Source organism: Brachionichthys hirsutus, unplaced genomic scaffold, assembly GCF_040956055.1.
Source record: "Brachionichthys hirsutus isolate HB-005 unplaced genomic scaffold, CSIRO-AGI_Bhir_v1 contig_976, whole genome shotgun sequence".
NCBI lineage: Eukaryota > Metazoa > Chordata > Actinopteri > Lophiiformes > Brachionichthyidae > Brachionichthys > Brachionichthys hirsutus.
The window spans coordinates 738,765-754,340 of NW_027180316.1; the positions used below are offsets into that span (position 1 = coordinate 738,765).

The 15,576-nt window shown below is 45.1% G+C and overlaps 1 protein-coding gene and 1 non-coding gene across 2 annotated transcripts in view; both read right to left on the reverse strand.

Moving 5' to 3' along the window:
* Nucleotides 1-4,108: 4,108 nt before the first annotated feature.
* Nucleotides 4,109-15,576, reverse strand: part of LOC137912511 (rho guanine nucleotide exchange factor 17-like) — a 37,921-nt gene continuing 26,453 nt past the window's right edge. The window contains exons 2-24 of the mRNA XM_068756661.1: nt 15,113-15,190; nt 12,530-12,712; nt 9,981-10,097; nt 9,614-9,706; nt 9,323-9,499; nt 8,675-8,725; nt 8,476-8,585; nt 7,979-8,064; nt 7,705-7,823; nt 7,373-7,580; nt 7,169-7,242; nt 7,001-7,084; nt 6,771-6,874; nt 6,559-6,674; nt 6,314-6,433; nt 5,966-6,233; nt 5,792-5,878; nt 5,549-5,616; nt 5,307-5,455; nt 5,054-5,228; nt 4,846-4,941; nt 4,501-4,680; nt 4,109-4,390 (exon numbers count right to left, since the gene is read on the reverse strand). Of these exons, the coding sequence (XP_068612762.1) occupies nt 4,182-4,390; nt 4,501-4,680; nt 4,846-4,941; nt 5,054-5,228; nt 5,307-5,455; nt 5,549-5,616; nt 5,792-5,878; nt 5,966-6,233; nt 6,314-6,433; nt 6,559-6,674; nt 6,771-6,874; nt 7,001-7,084; nt 7,169-7,242; nt 7,373-7,580; nt 7,705-7,823; nt 7,979-8,064; nt 8,476-8,585; nt 8,675-8,725; nt 9,323-9,499; nt 9,614-9,706; nt 9,981-10,097; nt 12,530-12,712; nt 15,113-15,190 (2,952 nt within the window). The 3' untranslated portion in view covers nt 4,109-4,181. The remainder of the gene's footprint in view (nt 4,391-4,500; nt 4,681-4,845; nt 4,942-5,053; nt 5,229-5,306; nt 5,456-5,548; nt 5,617-5,791; nt 5,879-5,965; nt 6,234-6,313; nt 6,434-6,558; nt 6,675-6,770; nt 6,875-7,000; nt 7,085-7,168; nt 7,243-7,372; nt 7,581-7,704; nt 7,824-7,978; nt 8,065-8,475; nt 8,586-8,674; nt 8,726-9,322; nt 9,500-9,613; nt 9,707-9,980; nt 10,098-12,529; nt 12,713-15,112; nt 15,191-15,576) is intronic.
* Nucleotides 11,435-11,507, reverse strand: trnam-cau (transfer RNA methionine (anticodon CAU)). Its single transcript has one exon. It is a non-coding gene; the product is annotated as a tRNA-Met (tRNA).

The window sequence follows — 15,576 nt, forward strand, 5'->3', positions numbered from 1 at the left end:
CTCCTCTTGCAAGAGCAGCAGATCTCAACCGGATGGTTGAAACTCGTCATGACTGTCAATCCTCTTCTATCCTTCTTGAGTCAAGAACTAATAATGAAGGAGAGTCCAAAAGTAAATAAACATTAAAAATATATTTTACTTTAAGAATCAATCTCATTCCAAATTATAATTAAAAAAAATTACTGAAATGAATTTATTTATTTATATTTGGATCCCGGCTGGATACAGTTCTGTGGCCGTTGGCTCTGATGATCTCACACAGCAACACTTGTCAGAAATACAATATTTAAGAATAAATACAATATATATTAAATATTGTCTCATTGGTGTTCTCCATACGAATGCGGTTAAATTTCCAGTTTTTAATTTCCTTTCACACTATCTATAGTTCTGTTTGGAGCTGAAATGTGAAGCCTGTAATCAGGAAAATATTGAATAAATAATAATAATAGCTATAAAATATATATCTGTTACCAGTGAATGAAGTAAATCTCCTCTCGCCCTCATTAATCCACTGGGATGAACGAGTGACTCATGAATGTGTCATTCATTCACCAGACAGTATTCACTGTTTAGTGCATCGTTTGAATGCTGTGTGTGGATGTAAGAGGGCACTGTGTGTGTGTGTGCGTGTTCATGAGGGGGGGGGGCATTTGTACTCGTGTGTTCGTTTCCTGAATGGATAACATTCATGCTGCTATCACAAGGCACTTCGTTGTGGGTTACAATCAGATGAATGGTGGGGCGACACTGTAGCACACTCATAGAGACACAGTGGTGACTCTAGTTCACGAAAGTAATAGTAGATCAATAAGCCCTGATGCTCTTTATTGGTATATAATATTTATATATGTATATATATATTCATCACCTGAAGAACAGACTCTTTTTAGAGGGAGTGCGTCCTCTTCGACAGCCCATGTCCCATTGGTTCCTCTACTATGCATGACTCTTTAGGAATCGCGTATACATGAAGTTGTATCGCAAGCAATAAAGTGTTTGAAGAGTGGTCTTTCGACTAAAACGCCGGAATAAGCTCCGCTATCAATCAGTAACTAAGTGGATTAAGCAACTACACAGCAAGAGTGAAAAACACTCAACAAAATGTCAGTAAAATAACATTTTAACCAAAGGGTCCAAATTTGAAATTATTCACGCTCCAGTGCAAGTTTTGACAAACCTATATGCTATAGTAAATGCGTGCCATATATTAACCTCAAATCCTAGTGAAAAAATTGAAAAATACTGCTCATGTTAACTTATTTAATAAATTATTCTGATTCTGATTCCATTGTTTTGTTCTGGGACCCACATCTCAGCAGGTTAAGAAGTAAAGAGACCCAAGTGGCATCAGTGAACTGATTTAATTACAAAGAGGGCGCCACAGTGACAAAAACAACAGCTTACAGACAGGAAATAAGTCTGATTGAACCATGAAAAGTGACACATGTAAACCAAAGCCGGGGATTTAGCGGATTTACGGCAAAAACCCGCCTGTTTTAGCATCAGAAATGAGCACAAAATACATTTTGGAGCTAGCATGGTCACGAATGAATGAATGAATGAATGAATTAATCAAAGCTACCTTTAGGTCACTCAGCTAATAATATAATTATCTTCTTTTTGGGAAGTTTTAGATAAAACGTCACTGACAGCACATGCCAGGGAGGAAGGAATGGGTGGGAAACAAACCTGAAACAAATATATAAAAATATGCCATTAGATTCATATCAACAATTGTGGACCATGGGTGCTATTATTTACAGAAAAAAGGCAATATATACCAATATTTACAACATTAAAGACTTGTTTCACATATGGTCGTGAGGTTACTTACAGGCAGCTGAGTTACAGAGAAGATGAGTTGGATGCGAAAACTGTCTAAAAGGTTTTGTTCTCATACATTTATTTTTACTTCATAATCAAAGAAGTTTGTGTGCATGCTTAAATTGCTGTAAAAAAAAAAAGTAACATAAAATCTGATGATTCATTAATTTTAAGGCATATTATTTAGCTGATTTATAAAGTAAAATCTACAACCTTTCTGAATCAGCTGTTTTAAAGAGGTGTTTACTCTGTGATGGTGTTTCTAGAAATTCGTACATGAAGATAACAGTTATGCAAATTGAATTTTAGCACAGGAAATGAAGTATGTTGTACCCAGAAAGAGTTTGGCAATTATTGCACTAAATTAATTGCACTGTGGAACCAAGATCAAAGGGCCGTGACAAGGGTCTTGTATTTTCCTGATGTGTCCTGAACGCAGCATTGGAGCATTTACAAATTTCTGTACGAGTGCCAGGCTAGCTGTTCCGCCTGTTTCAGGCCGTTATGCTAAGATATGCTGGAGTCGTATCAGGCTTTTAGCATATCTCTTGACAATAAATGGAATGAGTGCAAACCAAAATCTCTTAACATTCCTCAGCCCTTCTCCTCGCAGGCCTCCAAAGGCTAACTGGACTTCAGGCCAGCACTAGCCAGCTCCTTGTCGGCATCACATACACAGAACCTTTTAACCCAGAGGCAAAGACCTCCCTCACATCTTAGGGGCTATCACAACAACCATCAAATCCTCTAGCCATTAGCCCCCCCTCTCGCAGATGTGGGAGAGTGAACCAAATGTGTGTGGAGGCATCTGAGGTGAGGTGACCAGATGGCTAGCAAGGCGTAAGGTTTTCTAGTCTTGGGAGGGATCAAAGAAAATCAATGCTTAACCCCAAACCCATCAGAATTTTCACTGTGCGTGTAATGGCTTAGCTTTCAGCCTTCTATAGACACGACCTTCCAACCTTCTCTGTCTCACAAACAAACCACATGCATCTCATTCACCCACGATCCATACTGGAACCAGTGTTTGGGTGTAAAATACATCTTGGTGCGGTTTTCCCTCTACAAAATTGCACACGGTGAAGAAATATTTAGCACGTGGCAGAGTGACGGTAAATTCTGGATCAGTTTGCCAACAGACAATAGGTGAGTAGAAATGATTGACACCCTGACCGAGTGCGTCTGCCTGCCCCAAACCAGCTATAAGGCCTTCTAGCTGGCTTTGTCATAAAGTCAGGGGCCTCCTCCTCCGACTCAAAGAGAAAAAAGTGAAAGCTACATTGTCTATAAATTAAGTGCTGTAAAAGAAGGCCTTAAAAATAAAACCCATAAATACTGTACAAATCTATCATCATCTGCTACCACAGCTTAGTGTCATCTTAATAGAAGTCAGCAAGACCAATGCCCGATTTTCCGCGCACACACACACACACACATAAGAGATGGCTTTGGCATGGTCTCTTTCAACAGGATTGTCTCCCCTTCACTTTTTCCTGCCGCTCATCTCCAGCAGGTGGCATCGTCTGCGTTCATGTCAGTGAAACCAGCGTCCAAAGACACAAAAGGAAATCAGGTAGTTACCTGTTTGTTTTTTTTACACCTGTGAATCCTGTGCATTAATGTGTGTGTATATGCTTAAATATCCTGACCTCTTGTACTTCCATGATGCGGCCGTTCACTCTCCCATTTAGATGATAGAACCACAAATAGGGACCACAGAATACTTTGACGACAGACATCATGAGGAAATCAGTGCTAATTCAAACATGAGAATCGTGAATTACTCGATGCCACTTGTAGATATTTATGTATTTTTACATGACATTTACTGTTGATCACCGGGAGCCACTTTGCCAGCGGTTCAGGCTAAGCTGACGTGATGTTGGAGTTCAAGGTCAATGTTGAAGTCCATAAAAGCAGACAGCAAAAAAGTGTACGTGCTCCACCTATGTCAAAGTTACCCTTAATGTCCTCTTCTCGGTCTAAATGTTCATGCGACTGTAAAAAAAAAAAAAAAAAAAAAGAAAATCCTTCTTTCCTTCGCAGTCACCTTCTGTGTCCTTCAGTGAAGAGATTAAAGACATTTTAAAACACACTCGATGCCCAAAACCTGAAGAATACACATGCAAAAGAGAGCTCTCTGTGACAGCAATGCACGTTAACACGGGAAAACGGAGCCTGAAGCGATCTTATTCATTAGTAAGTATAGGTTGGAGCGGACAGCCATGTTACGCACATAGAAACCGGTGCACTGAGCAGAAGATCAAAACAACGAGGCCAAAAGGTGCGGAGTCTGGTTCTGGGAAAGGACGGTTCTCAATTCGAGGGATGTTGGGATGGGTTGCTAAATCGGCTCAGACTCTCCAAAGCAAAAGATGGTTCGTACTGTCGTCCCGTCCAACTGTTTCACTGCTACTTGTCAGTCTGAAGTCCTCATAGCCATCCCCGCCAGAAATGACTAAGTGGTTGGTTTTTTGAGGGAGGTGGGCAGAGGCTCGGCGGCGCGAGGAGCCACGCCTCTGGAGGTTCCCTTCAACCGTGCTGCCGCTCTGGGATTGGTTACCTAGAAAACAGACGGGAGGGTTTAAATTTGACGGAGATAAAACATAATACTTATATAATAATAATATATATAATTTAAAAAATCCTGCACGCAAAGATTTTAGGGACTACCGGCGGAGTCAGTTGTTGGAGGGAAGTTCATGTCGAAGCCTTCCGGGAGTTCGATGGACGTGAGGAAACGAACGTGTCCCGTGTGTCCGTGAGCTGAGCCCATCGGGACCAGTGGGGATTTCAGCGTCCATTCCCCGGTTCCTGAACTCACCGCCGGGATCGTCAACGTCAGGACCACGCCTGCAGAACAACAACAAAACAGACAGTAAATAATCCTTGAATGTTATGATTTGAAAGAAGAATCTGAATCACAGGTTAGCATGATGTTGGGTTAATCGTCCACGGCAGATTTAAAATGGAATCGTGTTGATTTTTGATTTCTCTGACGGAAGGATCTGTATTTACCTGCGCTGGTGCCGATCCACAGCAGATCCTTACAGGCCAGCAGCGCTGTGATTCGCAGACAGGCGGCCTTGTGCTGTCTGATGATTGCATCAGCGCCTGAATTGAGAGAATGAGGTAAATGAGAAAAAAATATAAAAGCCGTGATGAGACCCGACTTTTAAGTTTAATTGGGTCAAATCTTAAAACTAATGAGGCATGCCCACATTACCCGCAAGCATCTTATGCACAGCGGGCGCCACGTCCACCTCCGTCAGGCTCTCCCAGCTCTGAGCGTGATACAACCTGACCTGCGCGCTGCCTTGCAACGCCAACCACACGCCCTGACCGTACGCCACCATGCACGTCACGCACCGGCTGCTGTCTGTTCCCACCTGGAACCAGTGCTGACAAGACGGGAGAAGGGTTTAACACTCGCCGTTATTCATCCATCTGCACACACACATGTCCGCCGGACCGCCCACCTCTTGCACCAGCGTAGCCGTGTTGATGATCAGGACTCGATTTTGTGAGCCGCACCAGAGTTTTCCTCCCACTGGAACCATTTTGGTGACAGGGCTACTGGGCGTGCCCAGAACTAACGTCTGGGAGGACTGAGGGTCCCAGAAACTACCTGGAGATTTAGGATAAGAGGTGGTTAAACGGGAGCGTGCAAGAAAAGACAGATGCAAAGTGCATGCAAGCGTAAAGAAAACTCCCGGCTCACCTGCTTCCCTCTGATAGACGATCACCTCGCCATTGGCCAAAGACACAAACACTTTATTGTCCAAATACCTGAAGGAGTAAAAAAACGAGAGACGACAATTAAAAAGATCTTCAGGTATGCAGTGAATATATTAAAGCATGGCAATAACAGAGATCAGCAAACCTGGCAGATATTTTTGTGTTATTTGTGGATTCATTTATTTATTTATTTTTAACTAAAAGGGTGGTAAAGGAGAGAACTCACAGGACACAGAGGATGGACGCCGAATGTTGCATCTTCATGCTGTTCTTACGGTTTCGGATGTTGTCGGAGGACTGGTACACGTGGATGCTGACAGTAAAACGAGGCATCACAGGACGTTAGGTGAGGAAGTCGGTGAATCGGCATTGGAATGAGGCGGTGTCTGGTTGGTCATACCATCCGTCCTCAGTCCCCAGCCACACCGAGCTCTGGTAGGCCTCCGGGTCGATGCTGAGCAGGTCTTCCAGGCTCGCTCTGGTGAACGAGCCCCGTGAGGAGCGGCGCATGGCGCGTCCGTCCATGGGGCTCTCCGCCAGGCCGCGGCCTCCTCCGCTGATCCCCAACATGCCCGGCGCTGTGTAAGAAGTCGCCACGGGGAACTCCTGCTCTTCCTCGCTGCTGGTGGTCTCTGTAGCCATGTCTTTGGAGCCTGGACCCTCGTCATCTTACACGGGGAGAGGAGAGCGAGCGTAAGTATCTGATGTGTTTAAGTACGCGACGGTGTGTACGAGTGCTCGTACGCACTGCCGTAGTTGGATGATATGGTGGAGTGGCTGGCCTGACTCTGCAGGGTGGAGGAAGGGCTGGGTGAATCTTCATCATCGGTGTCATCACTGTCAAAAGGAACAAGCTCCGCCCCCGGGCCTGGGAATGGTCGACGGATCAGGAAAGGATTATTATTATTTCATCGGGAAGAATGTCTACAACCCAGTTAGCGTTTGAAGTCGGAGCTCCTGCTGCTTGTCATTTAAAAACCTTCACGGACCCACCTGGGGGTTGCTCCGGCAGCTCCACAGACGAATGAGAGATGGATATATGGAGCTGCTGCTGGGTGTGAGCGGGCGGGGCCGAGGTCGGGGTGAGGGTGGGCTCTGATCCACGCTCCCTAAGAGGGGGGGAGAGGGGTACAGAGTGAAGATGAAGATGAGGAGCCAGCATTTTCCAAGGCTAACTGCTAACACACACACACACACACACACACCTCCCCTTGAGTCCTGGCACGGCAGCGATGCATATGATCCTGGCCGAGCAGACGGCGATACAGGCCTCCACCATGGGCTCATCTTTAATGTTCAACAGACACACCTGGAGAGGAGGAAAATCATCATCATCAGCTGAGAAGTTGGAGAAGGAGCGATCGCCCCCTCCAGTTGATTTTACTGCCCACCGGAAAAGCCCCCGATTGGTCGGTAGAGCGGCAGATTCCCTCACCTGCCCCACGTATCCGTCGCTGTTACACACCCACACCTCGCAGCCGCTGTCGGGACAGCTGTGGCTGGGCGAGGCGCACGAGAACTGGAGAGGGACACCAACGCAAGTGGAGCCGATGTTTATGCACGCATGTAAATGGGGACGAGACACAGAAGACGCTGCCCTCACCTGCATTCCACTACGAGTCTTCATTATCGGAATGGCCTTCAGGAACTCGGGGTCCCATTGGTCCTTATTCATAGCTTAACATGATGACATATGATGCCATTAATAAAATAACAGTAAGCCTATTTTTATCATTGGAAAATTTTAGAAAAGAATGAGAAAAACATTTTCAATGATCAGCGTACGCAAAAGAGCTTTTTCACTGACCCAACTTCTTCTTGGCTTCTTCGAACGCCTGTTCGAAGCTGCAGCGGGTGTCTGGAGAGGTGAACTCGAAGACAAAGCTGCTCTCGGCGGACGCGGTGGTAAACTCCAGCTTTGTGGGCAGGAAGGTCATGCTGAAGGCCTGAGACTGCTTCTCCGAGAGCTCCTTGTGCACCGATGCCATCAGATCCTTTATGACCTCATCCAGGGACTGAGGGAACAGGAAGACGGCCACATCAAGGGACAGAAGGCCATAAAGGAGACTCAAAATGCACAATAAAGACCTGACACAGAGCAGGAGGGAGGGTTAGGTAAAGACTTTGTAAAATACGTACTTGGTGTGGGAAGCTGAGGGTCTCGGACAGTTTGCTGATCTGCCCCAGGGTGCTGAGATCCTCGTCTAATCGACTAATCATCTTCTGGATGCTTTCTTTGTTTGTGGCCTGGGTGGAGCCTGAGAGAAAAAAGAAAGCTTAGTATCTATAATCGACTTGATAAATTAGGAAACAGTGGGAATAAGCTCATGTTGCAGAAGGACAAGAGATTCATTTAACGCTAGAGGCCAGTGAAGATGCCGTCATAGTTTGTTATCTGAAAATACAGCCTTACTTTTCACCACTTCCACTTCCTCTAATGGAAGCTTCCACAGGAACTTGTATTTGCTGGAGGTGTCAATCATACTTGCAGCAGAATACCTGGGAGGACAGGACAGGAGAGGAAAGACCAAATTAAAAAAAGAAAGGTGAAATGAAGAAATACAGGCTGTGTGCCTGTTGTTGAACACCAGGGGGCAGTGTGGCTGGGAAACTGCACCAGATAATAAACCCATGGATACAAACTCCACAAAGCAAAGATCATACCATAACAGACCGAAAAGTTAAATCAAGGCAAGCACAAAATTCATCCATGACCACCTTAAAAATATAATAAATAAAGGACGTATGTCTTAACAAAGGGAAACATGTTCTTTCATGTTAGTGCATACATTAAGCTTTACATTTATTTATTAATTCCAGCTATTCTTTCTATCGTTGTAAAGCACTTTGGATTGCATTGCTCCTTATGCTCATACATCTCCAGGGAGAGATGCAGGATTTATCACGTACAGGCTCATGGAGCTGCGCCTTAATGAGCCGGACTTCCTCTTGAGCGTAGTACAGATGATCAGATCACTGAAGAGGAAGAGAGAGCGGTCCTTCTTCCCCCCCACCGTCTTCTACAGAAAGACAAAGAGGCCAGAATATCTGAACGTGTGCTGGGTTCATCCACGTGGCTTTGGACTTTACTGTGGACTATGCTTCTTACCGCTTCCATCACCATCTCCTGTCTTAAGAACTTCCTCTGGGGGTTCAGGATCTAGAACGCAGAGGGAGAAGCGGCTTTCACTTCATATTTACCAAATGACTGTTTACCATTGCCAACCTATGGAGGAATGGAATCAAACAGATGCACAAAACCCATAATAATAATCTTTGATCTATAATGAAATGAGAATGACCCTCAGCAGAGTGGATTCCTCTGTCAAGACCAAATCCCCTTCCACAACTTATTTTGCTTGTCTAATCCAACCCCCCCCCCCCTCTCACTAAAACTTCATGGATCCAGGTATTATTATTATTTTTTCCTTGCCAATAAATCTTTGTTCCACCAAAAGTTGTTGAATTCTGTTTGGCAGTTTTTGCATAATCCTGCTGGCAAACAAGAAGCCAAGTGAATCCATATAGTGCAACAAGTTTATCACCTGCAATCATACCTTAAGGCTTATTTCAAGATGTATGAGTTGACATTATCTAGCAAAAAAAAAAAAGCCATTTCACTTTGAATGGTGCTAAATATCCTCCACTCCACCGACATGGGCTCAAAATGAGATGGTCAATTCAGAAAATGGTCACCAGAATAAAAACAATGCAGCTGCCGCTCTGGTATTTTTACTGCGTGCACGTAAAATCTCACATGTTCAACCCCTTCTATGTGTGCCTCAATCTCCTGTATGACCCTGGCCTCCCTCTCCGCCTCCTCAGCAGAGCGACGGCCCTTGTTGATCTTCTCAGCCAATCGCTTGATGTCCCTCTGGGCCTCCAGTAAGTACGGGTGATCCGGGTGATCCTCCGAGGTGTGTTTGAGCAGGTCCTACAGCAAAATAACGCAGACACATTAAGCTTCCTTCACACGAGCTTCTTGTCACTGAGAGAGGACGACGGAAACGAAACACAAATCGGGCTGATGTGTTTTGAAATGATTCACCTTAACCAGGAGCTCATATCGAGGAATCCTCTGGACTGGTTTGATCATTAAATCACCCAGACCTTGTTTTTCCTTGTTCTCACGCATGCATTGCTAAAAAAAAAAAAGAAAAGAAAAAGACACAAGGATGGATGTAAATGAGAGGACGGATAAATCATGAGAAAATCAGATCGTGTACTTCACAGCTCAACCACCAGATGGCAGAGTGTCTCCGCAGTAAATCCCTGTTTGAACAGGAAGCTCTCTGATAGGACAAGGACGTGACAGGATTCTGTCTCTATGAGGACAAAAGAGAGGGACCCCCCCCCCCCACGCACACTCACACACCAAAAACAAAAGGGCATCCTATGACTCCACCAAACCTCACCTCCAGAAACTTGTGAAACGCCGCTTTGGCCTCCTTGGCGATCCTCACGGCGTCTTTGGCGTTGAGAAAGTTGTCGATGTAAGCTGAATACATGTTGGCCAGGCTTTCTTTGGAGAACTGGAGAAAAGAAGAAGAGGATGAAGAGCGCTTTGCTACTGTGCACACACCAGTTCATTTAAAGAAAAGTATTTGTTGTGGAACGACAAAGTACCCTTATAAATCAAGGTAATTCATTGATTGCTTTAGGTTTAAAAAAAAAGAAAGCAGTGGAGACAGGAGACGAGTGTGAACAGACGGAGCACAAGCTGACACCAGAGAGTAGCAGTGCCTTCCAGCCTGATAGGAAATGGCCTGACCCTCTCTTCAGAGAGCATCCGTCTCCGTGTGTCCTGCTGTCTTTCTGTTCTCTCCACGAGGAACATTAACGTCTGAAGAGTCTGAGAGGATTTATGCACAGCAAAGAACAGAGATGTCTTTGAGCTCAATGCACGCTGTCCCTTCTTTATATAAACGGGGAGATGGAATTTTCTGCTCCCACAGCTCAGCTGAAGATGTTTCTCTGCAGTTGTTCACCACAGCAAAGCAACGTTCTCCACTTCACCGTGTCCTTTGCATCGTCCTCCCCAACACCAGCCACTCTCATGTCCTCCCTCACTACGTCCATGTATCTTCTCCTGGGTCGTCCTCTAGCCCTGTTCCCTGGCAGCTCCATCCTCAGCATCCTTCTACCGATATAGTCCCCGTCTCTCCTCTGGACAAAGTCTGGTCTCTCTGACCTTGTCTCCAAACCGTCTAACCTTCACTGTCCCTCTTATTGTCTCATCCTATCTAACCTGGTCACTCCCAAGGAGAACCTCAGCATCTTCATCTCCTCCACTTCTAGCTCCGCCTCCTGTCTTTTCCTCAGAGACACTGTCTCTAAGCCGTCCATCACGGCTGTCCTCACCACTGTCTCTAAGCCGTCCATCACGGCTGTCCTCACCACTGTCTCTAAGCCGTCCATCATGGCTGTCCTCACCACTGTCTCTAAGCCGTCCATCATGGCTGTCCTCACCACTACCTTGTAGACCTTTCCCTTCATCCTCGCTGACACTCTCCGATCAGAGAGCACACCTGATACTTTCCTCCACCCGTTCCAGCCTGCCTGCACACGATTCTTCACTTCCTTTTCACATTCTCTCCATCACTCCGCAAATTTAGTAATGTCACTGTTGCTGCATCTACATTTATATATTACATAACCTAAAAATGTCTATATCATATACATGTATAGGTTACATATTATATAATATATAATGTATAGTTGCTTTCCATGAAAAAGATAAAGATTCCAGTAGAGTATATATTTACTCTTCAATGTTTACTTCCTGCATTAACACAATACCGTTTCTCAACTTTGGAGGCAACAAAGCTTCGAATTCACAGTCCGCTGTAAAACAGAGCAACAAAACGTCTGCCCCGTGTGAGGCTCGAACTCACGACCTTCAGATTATGAGACTGACGCGCTGCCTACTGCGCCAACGAGGCCCGAATTAATCGCGGGCCGTTGCAGCTTTAAGAGCTTCAGCTGGACAGCCGGGGGGGGGGGGGGGGGGGGGGGTGCATGGAGGAGTGGGGGGAGGAGGCGCATTGCGACTCTTGCGAGCAGAGCCGAGGATCTGCAGCAGCATTATTAACCAACCAGACTTATAATATAATAATTGCTTTGGCATTTCTCACAGGTATGCAAACTTGTAAAATCAGGTAATTTAATCATTTGCATATTTTCCCCGTCGCATTTCTTCCACTTTCCTGCATTTTCCACATTGTGGCGTCTCCAGTGAGGGGCTTGTGAAACAGTTTCATTCATGCTGTGAGGGTCTGAGAATAAGAACAATAACATTAACATAGCAAGAGAGTGAGTTTTTACCCCCCCCCCCCCCCCCCCACACTCAACAACAAACAAAGCCTGTCGCCACACAGAAGTCTGGTCGAGAGAAGAAGGGGGAAAATGGATCCGTGCTTTTTCCAAAAAGAATTTTTAACTCAGTGTTTGCTCAAAGTCGTCGTAAAAACAGCCTGAAGGAAAAACGTCCTGACTGGAACCTGACATTTATCCCAACACGGATGTTTTAGAGGACTGTTTTTCAAAGCCTACTTTTAGAGGCACCCGTGGGTCATGGGAAGTTTTAAATGGGCCATCAAGAGGTCAGCGAGAAAACAAAATATTAAAGGACTATTTCCAACTATAGACCGTCTCATAATAAAATCGCTTCCCTCCTGTCTGCTGGCAATACTTCTTTTTAAGGGCTGGTAATTATTCCAAGCGCCGTTCTGCAGTGAAGAACAATTTATCATCACCCAATTATGAAAAAGGCATTTTGGAAACAAAGTCAACTAATTTCTAATGAAATGAAAATAAAAACTTTACTTGATTTGAAAGGATAAGTTATTAAATTTTGAATGTATGACCTCCCAAAGTCAAAAGCAGTTGTTTCTGACCCCTGACCTTCCCCCTCTATTACCAAATATAGCTGGAGAGGACAGATTACATCGCCGTCTCTACTTACTGATTGGATAAGGATGTGTCCAACGGTCTGCCTGTCGTGCCATTGGCTGACGCAGCCGGCAACTTGTTCCAGGAATTGCTCGTGGTGCTCCAGGATCTCCGGGATCTGGAAGAACATCTCGTCCACCAGCAGAGGGTCCACTATGGGGGCGCTGTCTGGCTGTTTGAGAGGACGCAGGTAGCCCTAAGGGAACGAGTCACACTTAAGTTTATTTTTATTCACGCCAGTGGGTTGGTTGGATTTTCAGCAGGATAACACAATAGCTGCTGAACGGACTTCCATGGAACTCGGTGGAAAGATGTGCCTTGGGCCAGAGGACACCCCGTTGGAATGTTGTGGACTTGGATAAAAAGCTACATCTGTTGCACCTTGGTGAACTCGTGCACGCTAGTGCTTTCTAGTAATGCTGCATTTACGCAGCATCTGCAGGAAGGCTTCCTGTAATTACTCCCAGACGGGGACTCCAATTATCGGTTGGTTACAGTTAGTTAGCGGATAAATTACCGTAATTTTGTCAAATGGATTGGATGAGCATGTTTGGTGATTAAGTAAGCCCAGATGCAGAGCGCTGGCGCAGCTTTGTTTCACTTGGCAATCATCTTTCATGTTGTGATTGGATTTTAGTGTCAGACACTTAGTGCTGTTCTGTGTTGGAATCGGCATCGGATGCTCACGTACTGAACAGAAGAAGCAACAAGCTGCTGCAGAACAATTTAGTCTGCATTTGATTACATGGTCCTTTATCTTTCTTATCCTCTTCTCCAAGATTCCTGTCCCCAATCTTTCTCAAGGTTACGACACACGTACAATGAAATACTGTTGTGTAGCTTTACAGTAGTCATCATCAGCGTCTCAACATGAATGACACACACACACACACATACACACACAAAAGCAATCCAATGAAGCTAGGATGATGGAAATGGACCTTGAAAATGGACCCAAGCAGACGTGACCCCGGGGCTGCAGAAGCAGTAAAGTCCAGTGTGCTGTGAGAAGCTCGCCGGACTTCATGAGGCGTTTGATGACCAATCAACTGATTCAGAACGGTGCGACACAGAGCAACGGTGATTCACCTTTTTCTATCTTCAACAAATACTTGTGTGCAATGCAAAATGTGACAAGTAATGAGCTTTAATAATAATAATAATAATAATAATATTAATACTAGAAAAGCACTCAGAGCGCAGACCAAGCAGCTCATTCCCCTCATAATTAGATTTAAACCGTCCACATGGTGATCTGGATCATCACCAAAAGGTTCTAAATTGTTCTTGGTATCTTTATACACCAACCATGAAAAGCAAAATTGAATCAGCGTTGAACTGATTTTTGAATCCTTAAATGGGGTTTTCAATGTTAAGATTTGATATACTTTCCTGACCTCATTCTGGATCCGATCCGGATGAAATTCGGTGATGCGATAGAGGCTCCCACCCTACATGACTGCGTCAAATTCAATATGCTTAATAATCAACCAAGATATTGAGGTACAAATTTTGAAGCGCCATTGTCTGCAATGTTAATGAAAATTTCAAAGTGATCCAGAATCCATTAGGCTCTCTTCTGGATCATCAGTTCTGTTGCTAAACAAACCAACACCGGCAAAAACATAACCTCCTCCTAATACTAATAATTACAACAACCCTTCTCTGTAGGTGCACAACTAGTGTCGTACAACTCTGGACGTTCACATCCGGCTAAGACAACCTCGTCCTCCATTACCACATCAGTGTCGCTCCGTTGCATCCTCGATTGCATCATCGAGTCTACTTGTGGCTCATTGCAACGTACGAAGAAAAAAAACTTGCTTCAAGGTCTGTGTGAGAAAGTGTTCATTTAAAACATGAACGTCGCTCCCTCGGATGAAACACATCTTTGAACAACCTCCGCTGTAGTCACTGTGGTAACACTTTCACTGCGTCACCATGGGAACACTGCCCAGGATTATTCACTTTATGCCCCCCCCCCCCACACACACACACACACACACACACACACACACTAGGGGAAGCACAGAAAATCCAGTGTGTATAAAAACAAAAACCGCCACACTCATTTCACAAAAAATGGCACACACACTGTTCGCCCACACATAGCTGGTGACAGGTTATACAACAGAGCGCTCATCGGTAGGGGCGGAAAGTGTGTGTCAACGTGACAGACAGGGATATGGGGGGAGATTTGGGTGAAAGGTCAGCTAGCTGTTGGAATAGAAGATCGGTCTGAGACGGGGTGAGGTCGTGTGAGAGTGTGTGTGTGTGTGTGTGTGTGTGTGTGTCGGAGGAGAATGCTGAGGATGGCGGAAAAAAGGGGTAGGAAGATTAACCTGACAGGATCAATGAGAATAACTGGATTACACGACGCTGTGTTTACCTACATGTGTTATTCATGCTCAGCAATGGGTGAACCCACGATGGTGAGTTTGATTCTCTGTGTGTGTGTGTGTGGGGGGGGGGGTGACATAACACGCAGTGTTTGTTAGTGGACGCTACTCATTAGAGCCGAGAGGTCAGAAGTGTGTGTGTGTTTTGTCTTTAACACAGAAAATAAATGAACTTCCTTCCTGTCTGTGTGTGTTACCTGAATGAGAGTGCGTAATGATTCCACGTAGGACTGCTCCGTATCCAAGAGGGTCATCATCACATGCTTCCTCATATCCTGCAAAGACAAGGAAAGAAGTTTGGCATCCCTGCATTCAGATTTATCTCACGTGTTCCCCCCCCCCCACCCCCCACACACACACACAGTCCTCGCTTCCTGTACGCTTTACTCTAAAGCTGTGCATTTAAAACAAGGTTTTAAAACAAAATTTTAATTGGAAACATTCGTTCGTTCAGGCTTCGTCTGCAGTCCTTTTCAAGGGATTTAGCATCCGACCAGCATCCGACCAGCATCCAATCAGCCGCTGCTGTGGTGCCAACTTCGCTTTAAGGAATTAGATTCAAGACGCTGTAAAAACTTTATAGCAATCTCGCGGTCTACTTGGCGAGAACAGTCAAATCGTTTCGTCCGAGACCAGATGGAAAAGACGTATTCCCGTTATT